Below are 17,651 nucleotides of genomic sequence, written 5' to 3' on the forward strand. Positions count from 1 at the left end.
TGTGTTTTACTCTATGGCTGTGAAAGTTTGACAATTGACTCTGAAATAGAAAAAAGAATAGATGCCTTTGAGATGTATATATACAGACGAATGTTGAGAATTCTATGGGTACAAAGAGTTAATAATGTTGAGGTACTTCGTCGCATGTGTAAACAAAAAGAATTACTAAGAATAATCAAAGAGAGGAAAATGCAATACTTGGGTCATGTGTTGAAAGGCGAAAGATATGAATTACTTTAAGTTATACTGGAAGGAAAAGTACAGGGCAAAAGATCAGTAGGAAGACTTTCACGTAGAGATCTTTCACGCAGCAGTTTCCAAAACTACAATTGCCATTTGGATCGCCAACCTTCGAAAGGAGATGGCGCTATGAGAAGAAGATGATCTGGCACTTCATCTCATGTGATTGGTACGTGGTCATTACGTATGTAGCACGGAGGTTATTCGGACCTATTATCATCAAAGAGTTCTTGTATGTATTTGATCGATATGCATATTTCCTGATTTTTATCTGTGATGATGTTCCCCTGTCGATCTTGCAGTTTGTTAGCTGTGTTGGATTTTTGAAGACCAGCTGCTTGTTTTACCTTTTTATGCATATTAAATGTATTGTGTTTTTGTTTCAACAATTACATCTCTTCATACTGTATTTTTAACCAATTTTCTTTGGTTTTTCGTATTTCGGTTCTTATTTGTCTCTGAATAGTTTTGTTTATTCTTTTGTTATTCTTTGATTTTCTTCTTTCTTACATGAGTTGCAGTATATTGAAATTCATCCAACTTTTCCTCTTCTCTTTATTTTCTATTAGATGTTCTTCTCTAATCTTGTTAAAGGTTTCACATATATTCTGAAGTGATTCTTCTAGATTATACGTTTGCTCCATGTTATTTAGCTTTTCTGAAAGAATCCGTTTATCAATTCACACAACGGGTTAATAAACGTTCTTCAAGTAATGCTATAATTTTGAAGGTTATTCAAAAGTTCAGAAATACGTGTAATGTATTGTTCCAACGCAAAGGAAACTCGGGGCGTTCCAGAACAGTTGACATCAACAATGACCATGAACGTGTTTTGAGCGAATCTTGGAAATCGAAAGGCAGCTAGACAAGGACAGCGTTGCATCTTGGCTTAAAAAAACTTCCTTGCAAAGAATCCTAAAGGAACTAGGTGCATTTTCGTATATGATTCAAGTACATCAACAAATACATTTCGGAATTATCGCAATAGAGTGGAATATTGCAATAGAAATCTTGCGTTATGGTATAAAAATCCTGAATTTTTGACAAATGTATCGTTTCTGACGAAGTCCATTTTCATTTGTCGGGCCATGTATACCGTCGCACAAATCAATTTCTGCGATAAGCTAGACCAGATGAAGTCCAAGAAGTTCCTTTATATAGTGCAAAAGTGAGTGTCTGGTGTGTAGTTTCGGGACACGGAGTCATTGGTCCGTACATTATCGAAGAAAATAGTCATACTTTTAATCAGCAGAGGTACGTACAAATTTTAACACGCTTTATCCCTGATCTACGTAATTTGGCATTTCGAGACCAATTTTTCCAGCAGGAGGGCGCAACTTGTCATACTGCTGTCGAAATTCGTCAATTTCTTCAGCGACATTTTCCAAGCAGATACATGTCACGATTTACTGACTTTCCTTATCCTTCACATTCTCCAGACCACACAACTGCAGACGCATACATTTTTTGGCATGGCTAAAGCAGGCATTTTTAACGAGCACCAAAAACCATCGATGAATTAAAGAATGCTGTTAGAGCCTTCGTTATGGACTTAAGATAACCCTTGTCCTATAACATGACGAGAAACTTGGAACATTGATATGAAGTCTCTCTTGAGTGAGCAGGAGCACATTTAGAACATGAAATAAAGTTTCAATAATATGTATTTTTTAAAACAATAAAATAATTACAAGTTCAGTATTGTTAATTTTGGGCTATAATATTTATTATAGAATGTAAGTCAAACGCCTGGAACGCTTGAATGATTTTAGAAGCGACTAACATAATAATTATGAAAAATTGTTGTAGATATTTCGTTTTACCGCTAATATAGGGAACTTTGTTTCTTCAAATTGTTCACCCTGTAAATTTTGCAATTTTTAAAATACAGAAGAAATTATGTATAGTATTCATGTAACACTCCATATATACAAAATGTAACAATTAGATAGAAATTTACTGGGGAATCCATTTGAAAAATCAAAGTTTATCACAGTAAAATGGGAAAACTTAATAATGCCAATACCATTACACAAATCCTTTATAAAAATAGCATCAGTATCCTATTAGCTGTTGCTGAAATAATTTAAGCATTTCATACATTTGTCTTATATTATTGTATATGAATTCCATGTATTAAAAGGGAGTGAATACACTTAAAGACGTTACACACGCTACGATAAATCGTTACGATTTAACTGTACCGTTCAAATTACACCGATAATCGCTACGTGTATGGGGTAAAACTGCACAGTTTTCTATGATTTTTAAAACGGTACCGTCGAACGGAACAGTACAAAATTTCAATAGATTTATCGAACTCGGAGGAACTGCGCAGTTTTATCGATACGTGTATGTTCGTATAATAGAATTTCTCATAAAAGTATCTTTCTTTTCGATAATTGGCGCTACCATAGACAGCAGATGTAAATAAGTATCATTTCTTATCCATTCTTGGAAAATTATGCTAATCTTTTGGAAATAGTTTTAATTCCTTTAACAAATTCACATGCAAATAAACTTCTCCTTTCATCAGTCAGTCCTTACAGCAGATGCCACGATTTTTCCTCTGTTTTATCTTTTTCAAGGCGAATGTTAATCCAACGACCGCTAACATGTCGTCGTCAGTCGAAGCCGTGCCGTTAAATCGTAAAGATTTATCGTAACATATATGGTAGTGGAATGAACGACGAACTGTACAGTTAAATCGTTATCGATTTATCGTAGCGTGTATGACAACTTTTAGATTCCTTGACTTTTTTTCTTGGAAGCCTCAACTTTCGTATTTTGTTATAATTAGTTTACAAATATTTTATATTGTGCCTCTTATATACAATTTACAGTTTCAAACGCCATTTTTTATTATATATTCAAGGTCGCCGAAATATTCTGTCATTACTGCTTACTTCTCGGTAAAACATATTCTAATATACAATATATTTCTTTTAAGCTTCGTTAACTGTGAAAAGTCTTTAGTTCCTTTTTCTCTTTTATATGGAATGTCGGTCTCCTAAAGTTTTTGCAGGTAAAATGAATATGACATGTGTATTTTCTACTTCTAAGATTTTGTATAACGTATTTGCGCCTGAAAAAATCACCAAATAAAATTTGTACATGCATCTTTGTTGAAAGGAATTATACAAGGGGGTTTTTATTACATTCCTGATCTGTTTTGAGGTGGATGTGAGAGGTGGCATTCGGATTTTTAAAGAAAAAGTTGTGTGATGACTTCAGTAACAATAATTGACTTATCTTTCCTCTCAAATAGGTCGGGAACATTATTAAAAAAATTAAAATATTTAAAAATTACTAAAACATCGTTTTTTTTCTACTTTCCTTGTTTATAACTTTAAAACAATTCATTTTGGAGCAAAGTCGTAATAAAATAAAATATGTAAATTGTATAAGGTTGGTAGCGACCACATATGGCAAGAAGAGAAAATACCCGACGACTGAAAGAAAAGTATGCCCGATCTATCAAAAGGAGACAAACTCCAGTGCAAAAACTACCATGGAATTTCTCTAAACTTCACTGCCTTAAACGGGAAGAAAATGCATTCAACATGTGATAAAAGAAGAAGAAAAAGTGTGGGGCTTAGACACATTAGAAATCTTGGTGGAATTATTACAATTATGTACAAAATAAAATTATTACACATTGACGAAAGGTCCGGATTGGATTCGACGTATATCCGAGCGATATATAAATTGTACTAAAATTGCAGTTAGTTGTGTAAAAATTGGAACCAGAACCTCAAATGAATTTAAAGTCACTAAAGGCCTAAAGCAAGGATGCTGTTTGTCACCGACACTCTTTAAAATATACGTCCAAGAAGCATTGAGGAATTGGAGAAATAAATGTAGATTTATGGGCATCGAAGTGGGACAAGAAACTCTGTATACATTGTTGTTTGCAGATGATCAGGTGGTGGTTGCAACCGATGAGGAAGATATAAATTATATGAATCGAAATTATTTGAGGAATATGCCAAATGGGGGCTTACTGTAAACATAAGCAAAACAGAATATTTAAAAATTGGAGGAAATACCACAGATCTGAGGCTTGAAAACGCAGTCATAAAAGGCTGCAACCAGTATAAATATCTAGGAAGCATCATATCAGCAGATGGCAGAGTTAAGATAGATGTACAGAACCGAATAACCCAAGGGAAAAAATGCATCCGAATACTGAATTCATTACTGTGGTCTAATAAAATAAAGATGCATACCAAACTTCGCGTATACAGAGCAATTGTAGAACCAATTACCACATATGGTGCCGAATGTTGGACGATGACAAAGAATGAACGAGATAAAGTAGACGTTGTGGAAATGGATTATCTTAGAAGGTCATGTCGAGTATCGAGAATGAAAAGAATCAGGAATGAGGAAATACGAAACCGTACAGGAATTAGAGATACTCTTTCAGATAGAATACAAGGAAGGCAATTACAATGGTATGGTCACGTGATGAGAATGGAGGAGGAGCGGTGGCCAAAGAAAGCCTTAATGTATGTTCCGCCAGAAAGAAGGAAAAGGGGGAGACCACCAAATTCCTGGAGAAGAGAAATTACAAAAACAATGCAATCTAGAGGCTTAGAAGAGGGAGATTGGAGAGATAGGAAAAGATGGAGGCTGAAATGCGGGAAGCGGCAATCGCCGTAGGACCCCCGTTATATGATGATGATGACAAAGTTTTTAATCTGGAAAAAGTAAACTGATTGTTGTGAAACTGTCAATAAAATAATTTTTTTTGCTTAAAAAACTGACATTTGTATTACTCAATAGCAAATTACATTATACAATTAATTATAACATAAAATTTGCTAAAATAAAAAAAAAGTTATACTTTTTTTTCATATGTAACTTTTAAAAATTCTGTAAAACCCATTTGTACGCCCATGTACGTTTTACACTTGTAAATCAAACCATTATAAGCTCATTAACTATTGTCTAGGAGACTCTTTAAAACCCTTATTACTATAGAGCCTATTAAATACTGGTTTTCAAACGGAAATTGCACATTCCTTTACTGCACGGACATCTGAAATGAACCATACATACCTACTTGTACTATCTTTACATAAAATTATTATATTATTTTTATTATCGAAATAAAAATAGAAGTAAATGATAACCTTAGCTACAGTAAGAATTTATCAGGTTTCCTATATAGTCTAGGCGGGATCTGTTTTGGATTGGACATTTTCCATAGGAAGCTATTTTTTTGCTGGAATCCCTTCAGGATGTGCCCAATATCGATATCACGATATGCGCTAGTGGCAAACCCTGTGCTAAATTTTTTATTTAACAAAATCTGAAAACAATTGAAAATTTCTCATTTTTTGCTCCTATTTTCGTTTATAATTCGGAAAATATTGATCCCAGAGAAAAAATTATAAGAAGTTAAAAGTTTCGTTATTCAATTTTACACAATATTTCGTTAGCTATAAATTGAAAATTTGATGTTTATTGTTGAAAACATCGCAATAAATGGAAAAAAAAGTACAAAAAAATGATGTTAATCCTTTAAATGTTTTCGACTTTCTAAACTTGACTTACAAGCTCTATGTTCCGCCTAGAAAAACTTTTTAATATGTTTAAAACGTATGCTAAATTTTGTTAAGATCGGTTGGATAGGTTTTGCATAATAATTTTGCAATCCAGCCTACTGGAAAAAAATCGCAAATTTTCAAATTTATAGTAGGCCCTAAATAAGACCCTCAGAAAGTTGCAAATTTTTTTACACATAAAGAAAGGCTCAAACTTTCAAACGCTTTTGTAAAATTCAAATCGGTTCACTAGGAGAGCCTAGAAATTTTTTTAAAGTTTTAAATATTTTTTATATATATTAGGCTTATAAACAAATTGAATAACTTTACGAGCTTTAAACATATCAATTTCAAAATTTATACACTTAAAGACCATGGAAAGACGCTTCTTTAAAAAAAAAAGATACATTCGGCTTACTGATTGCCGAGATATTGAAGGTCAAAGTTGGCATACATTTGCCGTGTAACCATAAGTGATAGAGGGCTCGTTTTTAAACAAATAACCTCGTCATGTCAAGTACTTTTTATATGAAAAGTTTTACGTAATGCGCTTCATGCCAACATTCATAAAAAAGACAAATAAAAAACCGTTTTCGTGTAAACTGTCGCTCGGAATGCATGAGAGGTGGTGGTGGGGGACATTCACTCGGAATGTGAATCGGCGAGTTCAAAATCATAGCGCGCGCTAAAAATTGAATTATCTTGGCTTCTTGTTAACATATTTTGCTCTTTTTTTTTTTGAATCGATGTCTCGGACGACAAGGATTTCAAATATCATATTTTCAAATAACATTGTATGTTAAACAAGTAATTGCATTTTTTCTTCATGCATTTTTTTTTAAGCTTGCAATTTATACATTGAAGTAAATTGTTACTTTTAGTAAACAAATATGTATTTATAAATTGTTAATAAATAATTTAAATTGTTAAAACAAAGGCGAACGAAAAAAATTTTTTTTATTCATAAACAAACTTTATTTTGACTCAATCTTCAATAATTTTTTTTAAAGTCTTTTTCTTTTTTTGGAAGGATATGTTTAAAGCTCGTAAAGTTATTCAATTTGTTTATAAGCCTAAAAAATGTTTAAAACTTTAAAAAAAATTCTAGGCTCTCCTAGTGAACCGATTTGAATTTTGCAATAATCGTTTAAAAGTTTCAGCCTTCGTTTATATGTAAAAAAAATTGCAACTATCTGAAAGCCTTATTTAGGGCCTACTATAAATTTGAAAATTTGCGATTTTTTTCCAGTAGGCTGGATTGCAAAATTATTATGCAAAACCTATCCGACCGATCTTAACAAAATTTAGCACACGTTTTAAACATATTAAAAAGTTTTTCTAGGCGGAATATAGAGCTTGTAAGTCAAGTTTAGAAAGTCAAAAACATATAAAAGATTAACATCATTTTTTTGTATGTTTTCTATTGCTATGTTTTCAACAATAAACATCATATTTTTAAACATTTATTTTTATAAAATCAATTTATAGCTAACGAAATATTGTGTAAAATTGAATAACGAAACTTTTAACTTGTTATAATTTTTCTCTAGGATCAATATTTTCCGAATTATAAACGAAAATAAGAGCAAAAAAATGAGAAATTTTCAATTGTTTTCAGATTTTGTTAAATAAAAAATTTAGCACAGGGTTTGCGACTGGCGCATATCGTGATTATCGATATTGGGCACATTCTGAAGGGATTCCAGCAAAAAAATAGCTTCCTATGGAAAATGTCCATTATGGTCTGAATTTCTACAGATCCCGCCTACTCTAATAGTAATTTAACTTATTGTAAATTTTTAGATTTATTTTCGAATTTTGGTTATTTAGTTTGCCCTTAGTACAATTCATTTCATTTCAATGTGACTTCAAAACATAATAAATCCTTTTTTGGATCAAGTGGTTGCCGGACCGAATTTGTACATGCACTAGCAGAAATCTTAGTAATTACGGGACGAATTTACATGAAATATTTTAAGTTCGAGACCGAATTTGCACGTATTCCTCATTATATAGACAATCGATAATATCAGACGTTAGTCAAATGTTCATATTAATAAATGATTGAAGCATACACATTAGAAACCATCCTGTATTTGTATAAATATGCATTATTAATCGATCTATCTGCAGCACTGATTTATGCTAAATCAAAACCGTTGTTTTACCGTACGAATCGTATGTAAGTCGATCTCTAGGGACGAAAATTGGACCGTTTCCTGTGCTGTGTAAACATGGCGAACGACAAATCGGGGCAGTAAACACTTTTTCACTCTACAACAAATGAATTTCCGGTCACAGGTACATCCGTTTTGCGAGACGCACCTTTACTTGGAGACCTTTTATTTTGTTTTTTTAGAAACAACGGAATTGGAATTTAGCCCACTAAATAGAGATAAATATTGCGTACCAGATAATAAGCCATTGTTTTCCGCCTTTAATTTTCTAAATTAATCAATTTGGTTAGGAACGATTCCGTATTTAATGTACCATGAAAAAGTATGCGTAACAATATTTTAATTAATTTTTGCACAAAATAAAATAAAATAAATAAATAAAACTTCTAAAAATGTACAACAAAACTTTAATTTCCCGTGAGAATAGAGACAATATCACAATGTATTCAGCTACACAAATTTCAAGAAGTTTCACTTAACCTGTCAGTAGACGCAGTTTAATTTTGTGGATCAGTAGTCGCACACGGTCTACTATACCGGCCATAAAAATGCTCCTCTGGATGCATTTTGTTTAAATTTCAATGAAGTAGTCTATTGTTTGTAGCTTTTTTAACATCATTTATTATTATTCACATATTTTGTTTATTTTTATTTTTTTTAATTGCCGTATTGCAAATTCCAGTAAGAGCCTAAGAAGGTATCCATTGAATTCTGACAGGCAACGGTAGGGGATCATAGCTAGAAGCGAAAGAGAGATGATATAAGCATTTAATGCAATAGAAAGAGCGGCACAAAACAGTGGCCTAAACATTAATGAAATAAAAACCAACTACATGAAGGCCAGTAAATTGACAGGCCAAAGAAACCTACAGAATCTGACAATAGGAGACTATAACATCGAAAGCGTGAAAAATTTTACATACCTAGGTTCACTAGTTACCGCAGATAACAATGTCAGTAAAGAAGTTAAGAGAAGAATACATATCGCTAATAAAACATATAATAAACTAATTACACATCTAAGATCTAACAACATCACAAGAAAAACCAAATGCAAAATATACAAGACCCTGATAAAACCGGTCCTTGTATATGGATTCAAAGGCTTTCGGCATAAGCACCGGACTCAGACAGGGAGACCCGCTGTCCCCATTACTATTTAACCTAGCATTGGAGTATGCAATGCGAAAAATCTATACCAGAGTCAAACCAGACATAACTGCCAGAGGAGCAAAGATTATTCTCGCATTTGCAGATGATGTAGATGCAGTAGCACAGACAACACTGGAAGTTAAGGATATAGTATCGAACTTTGAAGAAGCAACACTAAGCGTAGGCCTGAAAATAAACGAAGAAAAAACTAAATACATGGTCGTATCAAAAAAGGAACGACAGCGAATAAGACAAAACATTACCATAAACGATCATAATTTTGAGGTGGTCAAAGAATTCAAATACCTAGGAGCAACAATTACCAGTGAAAACACAGGAGAACGGGAGGTTGAAATACGAATACTGGCGGGGAATAAATCATTCTTTGCCATTCAACATCTAATGAGGTCAAAGCTTCTCTCAAGGCGTGCCAAAATCCAAATGTACAAAACCATAATACGACCAGCAGTGACATATGGAAGTGAAACATGGACATTGAGACAGAAAGAAATCAATAAGCTATTAGTATGGGAACGCAAAATCCTGCGAATTATATATGGTCCTTGCAGGGACAGCGTGACAAATGAATGGAGGAGCAGATGCAACAATGAAATAGAGACTCTCTTCGGGAAAGGAAACATCGTAAGATACATAAAAGCCAATAGATTAAGATGGGCAGGCCACGTGGTACGGAGTGATGACGACAGACTGATTAGCAATGTGTTTGGGGAAGACCAGATGGTAGAAGATCGACAGGAAGGCCTAGAAAAAGGTGGAAAGACGCAGTCAGGGAAGACCTGGAGAAGATGGAAGTAAGGCCATGGGAAATAATAGCACAGGATCGAAATCAATGGAAGGCAATAGTAAACGCGGCAAAAACTCACGAAGAGTTGTAAAAGCCAATGATGATGATGATGTATATGGATTAGAGACCTATTAGGCACATTTTAACGAAAAATCCTTAGACACATATATAAGGGGGTAAAGGAAAATGACATATGGCGCAGAAGATATAACTTTGAACTATACACAGCATACAATGAACCCGAGATCATAACATCCATAAAGATCGGACGTCTGCGCTGGATGGGCCATGTTGAACGAATTTTGGAGACTGAAACACCAAAACATATTATGAGGCAAACACCTGTAGGAAGCAAGTCAAAGGGAAGACCCAAACTCAGATACATGGAACAAGTGGAACAAGATCTGAAAACACTTAAGATTACCAACTGGAAAAACAAAGCAAGCAACAGTAACATTGTCCGGTACCCCACAAGCAGTACAATCTGCCCAGGCAGATTTGCCTATTCTATTTGAGAAGGTACCAAAACTACCATGTCCGGCCAGAAACTGCCTCAGGAGGTAGTCTAGTTTGCTGAACTTACATTCCCACCACGGCTTCAGATCGGGAATAAGCTCCTTCGTCCACCTTGCCTTTCCGCTATCATTCGCCCATTCTCCCTGTCACTCTACTATCGTTTTTTCTTATTCTAATCTATATTTACATCCATCCTTCTCGCATACACTCTCGCTCGCTCTTTGCACAACAAAACGATCGGTATCACCGCTCCAATGACATATAGAGCCTCATTTGAAACGGTCCTATATGCGCTAGATACCCTGAGGAGCATTCGCCTTTGCGAAGTCTCCATCAGCTTAGCGTATTTCGCAGTGTTTAGTACGCTACACCACATGGGAGCAGCGTAGGTTACCACCGACTGGAAAACTCCATTTAACACCTTTCTTTTGGTGCTACCTGGGCCTCCAATGTTTGGCATCAGCCGTATCAACGCCTCCAGATTTCGGTTTGCCTTCTCTAGCGTCTTCTGGATGTGTACTCCGAACTTTAGTCCTTTCGACAACCAGACTCCCAGATACTTAATCGATTTAACCGGTGCAACCTCCACACCTTCCACTATAAAGCGAATTGAGGATTTTTCCCGGCTCCCTTTGAGAACTAACACCTCAGCACAAAAAATAGTCCACAATTTTTGTAATAGTTTGATTTATTCTCTTTTTTACTAAACAAGTTACAATTAATTTAAAATTAGAATATAACATCAGTCTTCAAGAACTATCTTAAACAAAAATAAAACATTATTTCGCTAAGACTTAAGACTTATCATAAAAAAAATAAGAGACGGCAAAAACATAATAAAATTAAGCCGGAATATTGTTACAGCCATTGCAAATTGGCTATACATGTTCTAAACAAAGATACTTTTTACAAATCGAACAAAAATATTTCGTTTAACAATTCTTTTTCCATCCACAGTCACCACACCTCCCAATTGCTTCCGGAGTTCTTCGAAAGGGCACGACATCTTCATCCAAATGACATATCTCCTTTAGTCAAATCCTTATTGTATGGGTATATAGACATTTTGGTTCGATTCTTCTGGTGGTTGCAAATAAGGCTAAATGCTCAATTTGTCAAAACTGCTCGTCGGGTATTGGTGGAATTTGGAATGTTACAATTATTGTAAATAACAAAGGAATTTATTGCTGTAACATTTAAAAGGCTGTACAAAACAACCGTAGGCCATCTTCTACTACAACGTGCCACAGCATATTGTGCACATAATTTATCTTCGGTATCAACACTGCTTTTTGTGCTGATATATGCTCTAATGATTTCCGGTTTTCCAGTTACAGAATAAACGTCGTCCCCATGGTGCATAGTGGAATATAACAGAACGTTTTTGTTGTTTATATGACACTAGGGTTCCTCTTGACCAAAGCCAAATGTACTAGAGCCATTATTTAGGCATTATTTCTTTGCTCCATATATTTTGTATTAGTTCATAAATCTGTCTGTATAGTGCCTCCCCACCGCATTTAATAAGTTCTGCACATATTGCGTCTTCTCCCGCCGTTTTCCCGTTTTTTTATTTTCTCTTTCACTTCTGTATAGGTTATTTCTTCTTCTTCATTTTGTTCTGTGTTCGTTATTGTTTCTCATTCTTCTTCTCTATCCGTTTCTTGATATATTTCTTTGAAATACATCTGCCATTTTTCTGCTTCTATAGCTATATTAGCTGTCCGTTTTCGCTTACCTAGGAACAATGGTTTTAAGTTGTGTCTTTTATTTTCTGTTTCTATCTCGTTCATAATTCCTTCTACTTTTTTATTTTTTTTTCGATTTAAATAATTTCTTTGTCTTTTGCCTTTGATCTTTGTATTATTCTCGTTCCTCTTCTTTGCTTATGCTTAAGCATTTCAATTTTGTTTTATTATTTTCTTTGGCTGCTAATTTGCACTCAACTTCAAACCAATTATTTATTCTTTTTTTTACTGGGACATTCCCATTAATTTTATTTCTTCTTTTATTTTGCGTTTTGTCAACCACTTTCTCTGCTGCATTGTTTATCCCCAGTTTGATTTTTTTCACTGTTCCTCCCTTTGTTGTTCTTTAAACTGCATCTCTGTATTTATTTCTTGTACAAATCTTCTTCTTACTTCTTTCGCTTTCAATATATCTACGTCACAGTTTCTCTATGCTTTTAGTCTTTCATTATTCGTTATTTTTATTTTACATTTTGTAATCACTAATATTTGGTCCGATATTGGCTCCTCTGTGAGATTATTCATCGATTGTTTGTGTCTTTTTTGTAATCAGTACATGGTCTATTTGATTTCCCTCCAGACATCCCGGTCTCATCCATGTTATTTTGTGTATGTCTTTGTGTTTATATCTCGTACTACTTATGTCCATGTTTAATGCCGCTGCTAAAATACATAGTCTTTCATACATTGTTGTTTTTTGTGTCATGTATTGAGTTTGCACCTGCAACCTCTCTGAAGCAATTTTCTTTGCCTATTTGGGCGTTGAAATCTCCTATAAGGATTAATATGTCTTCCCTTTTGCATAGATTATAAAAATTGTCTACAAAACCCACATATTATCAACAGTATATTTAAAAGTTAACATGTATCTAATTTTCTAATTATTCATAATATAATTTTTCTTCCTTTTTCTTTTTTTTTCTTCAACAAATAAAAATAATTTTATAAATATAAATTTATTTCTAAATAACACCCTTATTGGATATACCATTTGATTATTTTTAAAAAATACCTATCACTTATCTTGAAGTGATATTAAAAGATACCTGATTTGAAAAGATACCTATATAATACTTGAAAAAATACCTATCTCTTATCATTTCAAAACAATTTTCACTTCCTTCTGTCAACAGTTGGTTGTTACCTCTCAGGGCTTAGGTTCCCTTTTTTGAGCTGGGAAATTGTACGTTTCCTTAAAAAATGTAATCCATTATTATCGACCTAGTGTCTTATTAATTACAATGTTAGTTACTCAAATTATATAATTCAAGGGTCATCTAAGGATCAAATACTATTTCAAACAGTCAAAATTTTACCACTTTTGTTTTCATTTTTAAGTGGTTATACTTATAGGTTTTTCACTGAAGATAATCTGATCGAAAACGTTCTGAAGATTTGTAAAACTATTTTGGATGATTTTTACGATTATACAAAAAGAAGTTTTTACTTCATTCTTAGTTTTTTTAAACTATGGTATACTCCCAACCACTGGGAATTTCCCTTTTAAATTTTAGCTGGTTGTTTCTCATGAACGACATACATTGTATTTTACAATATACAACTGGTAAACTTACAGATTAATCTTTAAAATTCTCTAAAAACCCCAAAATTAACCCTAATAACAAGGTAGTGAAGATTACAAATTTTAGGTAGTTTATTAGAACCTTGAAGAATTATTTAATAAGGATTTAAGTCAGTCCTGATACTTACAAATTTTCAACACTAGAAGATTTATAAGGGAGGATTATTTTTATTACTTTATTATAATTTTCTAAAAAGCCGTTTGGATAATGAAGGCACTGTATTTGTCAACGGTTTTTACAAGTTTAAGTTAACGTTTTAATTTACAAGGTGGTGGTAGTAGTATTGTTTCTAACGTCGGTGGAAAATATTTTGAATATAATACTCGTACTATATATTTGTTACTTGTTTTTAAAAGTTGTTTAAATTGTTACAGAGTGGGCTAAACGATTCCACCGTGTGTCAAACCTCATTATCCGATAATACCGCCGCAACGACGAAACCCGTACCTCCGCCCCGAGATCACCTAAAGATCGAAAAGGACGGTCGTCTAGTCAACAGGGCACCTGCTCCACAGTTACCCGCCAGAATTACCAATAACAATAGCATCACCCCTGGTAATAATACCACCCCGACCGTCACAACGCCAGTGTGCGCAGAGCCTACTCAAGATCAGTTAGATAGCATTAAAAAATATCAGGTAAGAAAGAGATGGGAACTTACGATTCTAGTGTTAGTTATTTTGGAACTTATTTTCTAGATATTTCTAACAAGGAAATATTTATAGTTATCTAATTATATCTAATAGGATGTTATAAATTAAAAAATATAAAACTATTATTTATATTATATTAGTATTAAATTGAAATATGTTCTGTATAACGTAATTACCAAGAAAATTATTGGTAATTTTAAAGAATCAATAAATTACTTATTACAGCGATAACACATTTATTAGCGGAAGTGAATTCTTAACTATTTTTTACAATGTATGTCCAGCATTATTTGGTTAATAAATATCATTTTAGCGATAGATTAGTAGTTTCGGACATTTAGTAGCATGTGTTTGAAATCGATTTGGACTGTCCAGAAGGGATGTAGATCTGATTTAAATATTAAATCTATCAAAAATAAATAAGAATGAGTCTCTTAGTTTGTTCCTCAAATTATATATTCCTGGAAATTTACCCTATTGTAATCACTGTGTCATTTAATGTACCGGATTTATAACCATTAATGTTTTCAATAATCAATTCGTCTTTGGTATCTTTCGTAAACCCAGCCAAACCGATCATGTCATTCATTCTTCTTCCAACCAGCTTCTATCACACAAATTAGCTGCTTTTAGAAGTTTCATCCACGGACTATATTTCATACCTATGTCAACCGACTCTTCTAATAAAGAACTCAACATCATAAAACAAATAGCTGCCAACAATGGTTATGATCCTTTGATTTGATATGATTCCTCCTAAGAAATAAACTTATCCGTCAAAAAGAATCCAGATTGCTTCAAAATTCTGCATTTCGTGAAGCTTCTTCTTCTACCATAATTTACAGGTCATTATCATATCACAACCCCACCTTATCTAAAAAGATTAATCGTATTATAATTAATTCTTCAGAAAATACACACATATCTTTTAAAGTTGGAAATTATCTTAACCACTTGACAAATACTAAACATACAATACACTATATGAACCATAGTGGAGTTTACAGACTGACTTATACTGATTGCGATGCCTCCTACATTGGCAGGACTTATAGGTCACTCTCAACTAGATCTGCAAACACTCTAAAAGAGATAATATATCAGCCTTTTCTCATCACCTTAAAGTTAACAAGCACCATCTCAACATCCCTGACGGTGTCAAATTCACAACATCCAAGATAGGAACATTTTATGGTTGGATTTGTATGAGTTTTCTAGAGACATGAGGACTGTCACCAATTGTATCAACCGCCAAACTACCCTAAATCGAACTATTCCATTAATCCAAATTATCTTTCTAATAATTGTCTTTAAATTTTCTTTCTTCTCTTTTTTGCTACTGTTTTCCCTCATTTCCAACCACCCCAATAGCATCTAACATTTTACCACTTCCTTCCCTCCCTCTCAATATAATTGTGGATTTAAGGAAGATATTGAGCCCAAAATATCATCTGTTGGCCGTGCAAAATCCGCGGTTGATCTCTGCGGTAGTATTATTTTCAGTGTTAAGGAGCGCTCCCATGTATACAAATTCGTTTACTGCTTCGATGACGTCGTTTTTTATAACAAGTTATCGTAGGATTTGTTTTTGCGTGCTTATTTTCATATACTTCGTTTTGTCGGCGTTTATTTTTAAACCCATTTTTGTAGCTAAATCTTTTAATGCTACATATGCCTCTCGTATAGCGTTTTCCCAACAATATTGATATTATCAGCATAGGCCAGGATTTGCACTGATTTATTATATATTGAACCAGTGGTTGTGATTTGTGACATACGTATTATTTTTTCCAGAGCCAGATTCAGACAGTTCCCCTTGAATTCGTACTATACATTCAATTTTTTCAAGAGTTAGTTTTGTTAAATTTACCAACTGATTTGGTATACCTAGCTCTTTCATTGCTTTGAACATTTCTCTTCTATTCACAGAGTCGTAGGCTGCTTTGTAGTCTATAAATATGTGATGAGCATCAATGTTATTTTCCAGTGTTTTTTCCAAAATTTGTTTCAGGTTACCACCTCTGAAACCAGCCTGGTATTTTTCTACTACTCTTTTTACCTATGGTGTCATACGGTGACAGAGTATTGTGGAAAATATTTTATACGCTGCATTTATAAGCGTAATTCCTCTGTGGTTAGAGCATTCAAAGATATCTCATTTTTATATATGGTGCAAACTATTCCAATAATTGGGGAGGGATTTCTGTGTCCATATTTCTTTTATAAGCTGCAAATTTGAGTTATATTTATTATAACTAGACTTCGGCAAATATGCAAATAAAAATGTAGAAAATATGCGCATAAATATGCACGTGTTTACCCGAAAATATGCAAATATTTTACAAAATATGCATACAAATAAATAAAAAAATCGTAAAATAGTAACAATTTTATTTAAAAAAAAGTGTACATAACTAAATATTTCCTACTATTCATTAAGATTTACATTTATTTTAAGTAACTACATTATTTTTAAGTATGAATAAACTTATTTAGAATTATGGTAACAATAAATGACCAAGTGGTGTTCAAAATTTTCTAACAAAAACTTGTGGCTTCTGTCTGAGTACATATATTTATATATGGAAAAACTTCGTTCAACATCAACTGATGTAACGGGAGCATTTTTCAAACTAACCAAAACATTTGGTTCTAAATTAATTGTTTCTGAAATATTTCCAGCTAGAACACTGACTACTTCAGAAAGAATATGGTAACCTTTATTTTTTTCCATAGTAGCTTCAAATTTTTTTAAAATATCTTTTCCAATATTACCTCTAACGTTCCGACAACATGACGCAAATTCTTTTATTAATGCTGTACTTTCGAACAATGACAGTTTTGGTGATTCTAACTGAGTAATTGTTTTTTGAACAAAACTAAAATTTGATTTTATAAATGAAAGTTCTTGTTGAAGCAAGTTACTCTGAAAAGTTTGTTTAGAATCCAAAAGAGATTGGGAACTTTCATCTGTTAACGTATCAATTATGTTCTTTATTTTAACAAAATGATCTGCATAAAAATTAGCTGCTTCTAACCATGTTCCCCATCGCGTTAAAATAGGTTGTGGTGGAAGAGGAATGTTAGGTAGCATTTCTTTATAAAGTTGAATTCTTATAGGAGATTTAAGAAATACTTTTTTGACACTGGATATCATGGTATTTACAAGAGGAAACTTTTTTCGTATTTCCTCTGCAACTCTGTTTAATCCATGCGCTACACAAG

The 17,651-nt window shown here is 33.2% G+C and overlaps 1 protein-coding gene across 3 annotated transcripts in view; it reads left to right on the forward strand.

Moving 5' to 3' along the window:
* The window catches only part of sdt (MAGUK p55 family member stardust), a 419,055-nt gene that overhangs the window by 329,613 nt on the left and 71,791 nt on the right, over positions 1 to 17,651 (forward strand). For all 3 annotated transcript variants that reach the window (XM_072530396.1, XM_072530397.1, XM_072530398.1), the window contains one exon: positions 14,148 to 14,411. In XM_072530396.1, coding sequence (XP_072386497.1) covers positions 14,148 to 14,411 — 264 coding nt within the window. The remainder of the gene's footprint in view (positions 1 to 14,147; positions 14,412 to 17,651) is intronic.

Source organism: Diabrotica undecimpunctata, chromosome 4, assembly GCF_040954645.1.
Source record: "Diabrotica undecimpunctata isolate CICGRU chromosome 4, icDiaUnde3, whole genome shotgun sequence".
NCBI lineage: Eukaryota > Metazoa > Arthropoda > Insecta > Coleoptera > Chrysomelidae > Diabrotica > Diabrotica undecimpunctata.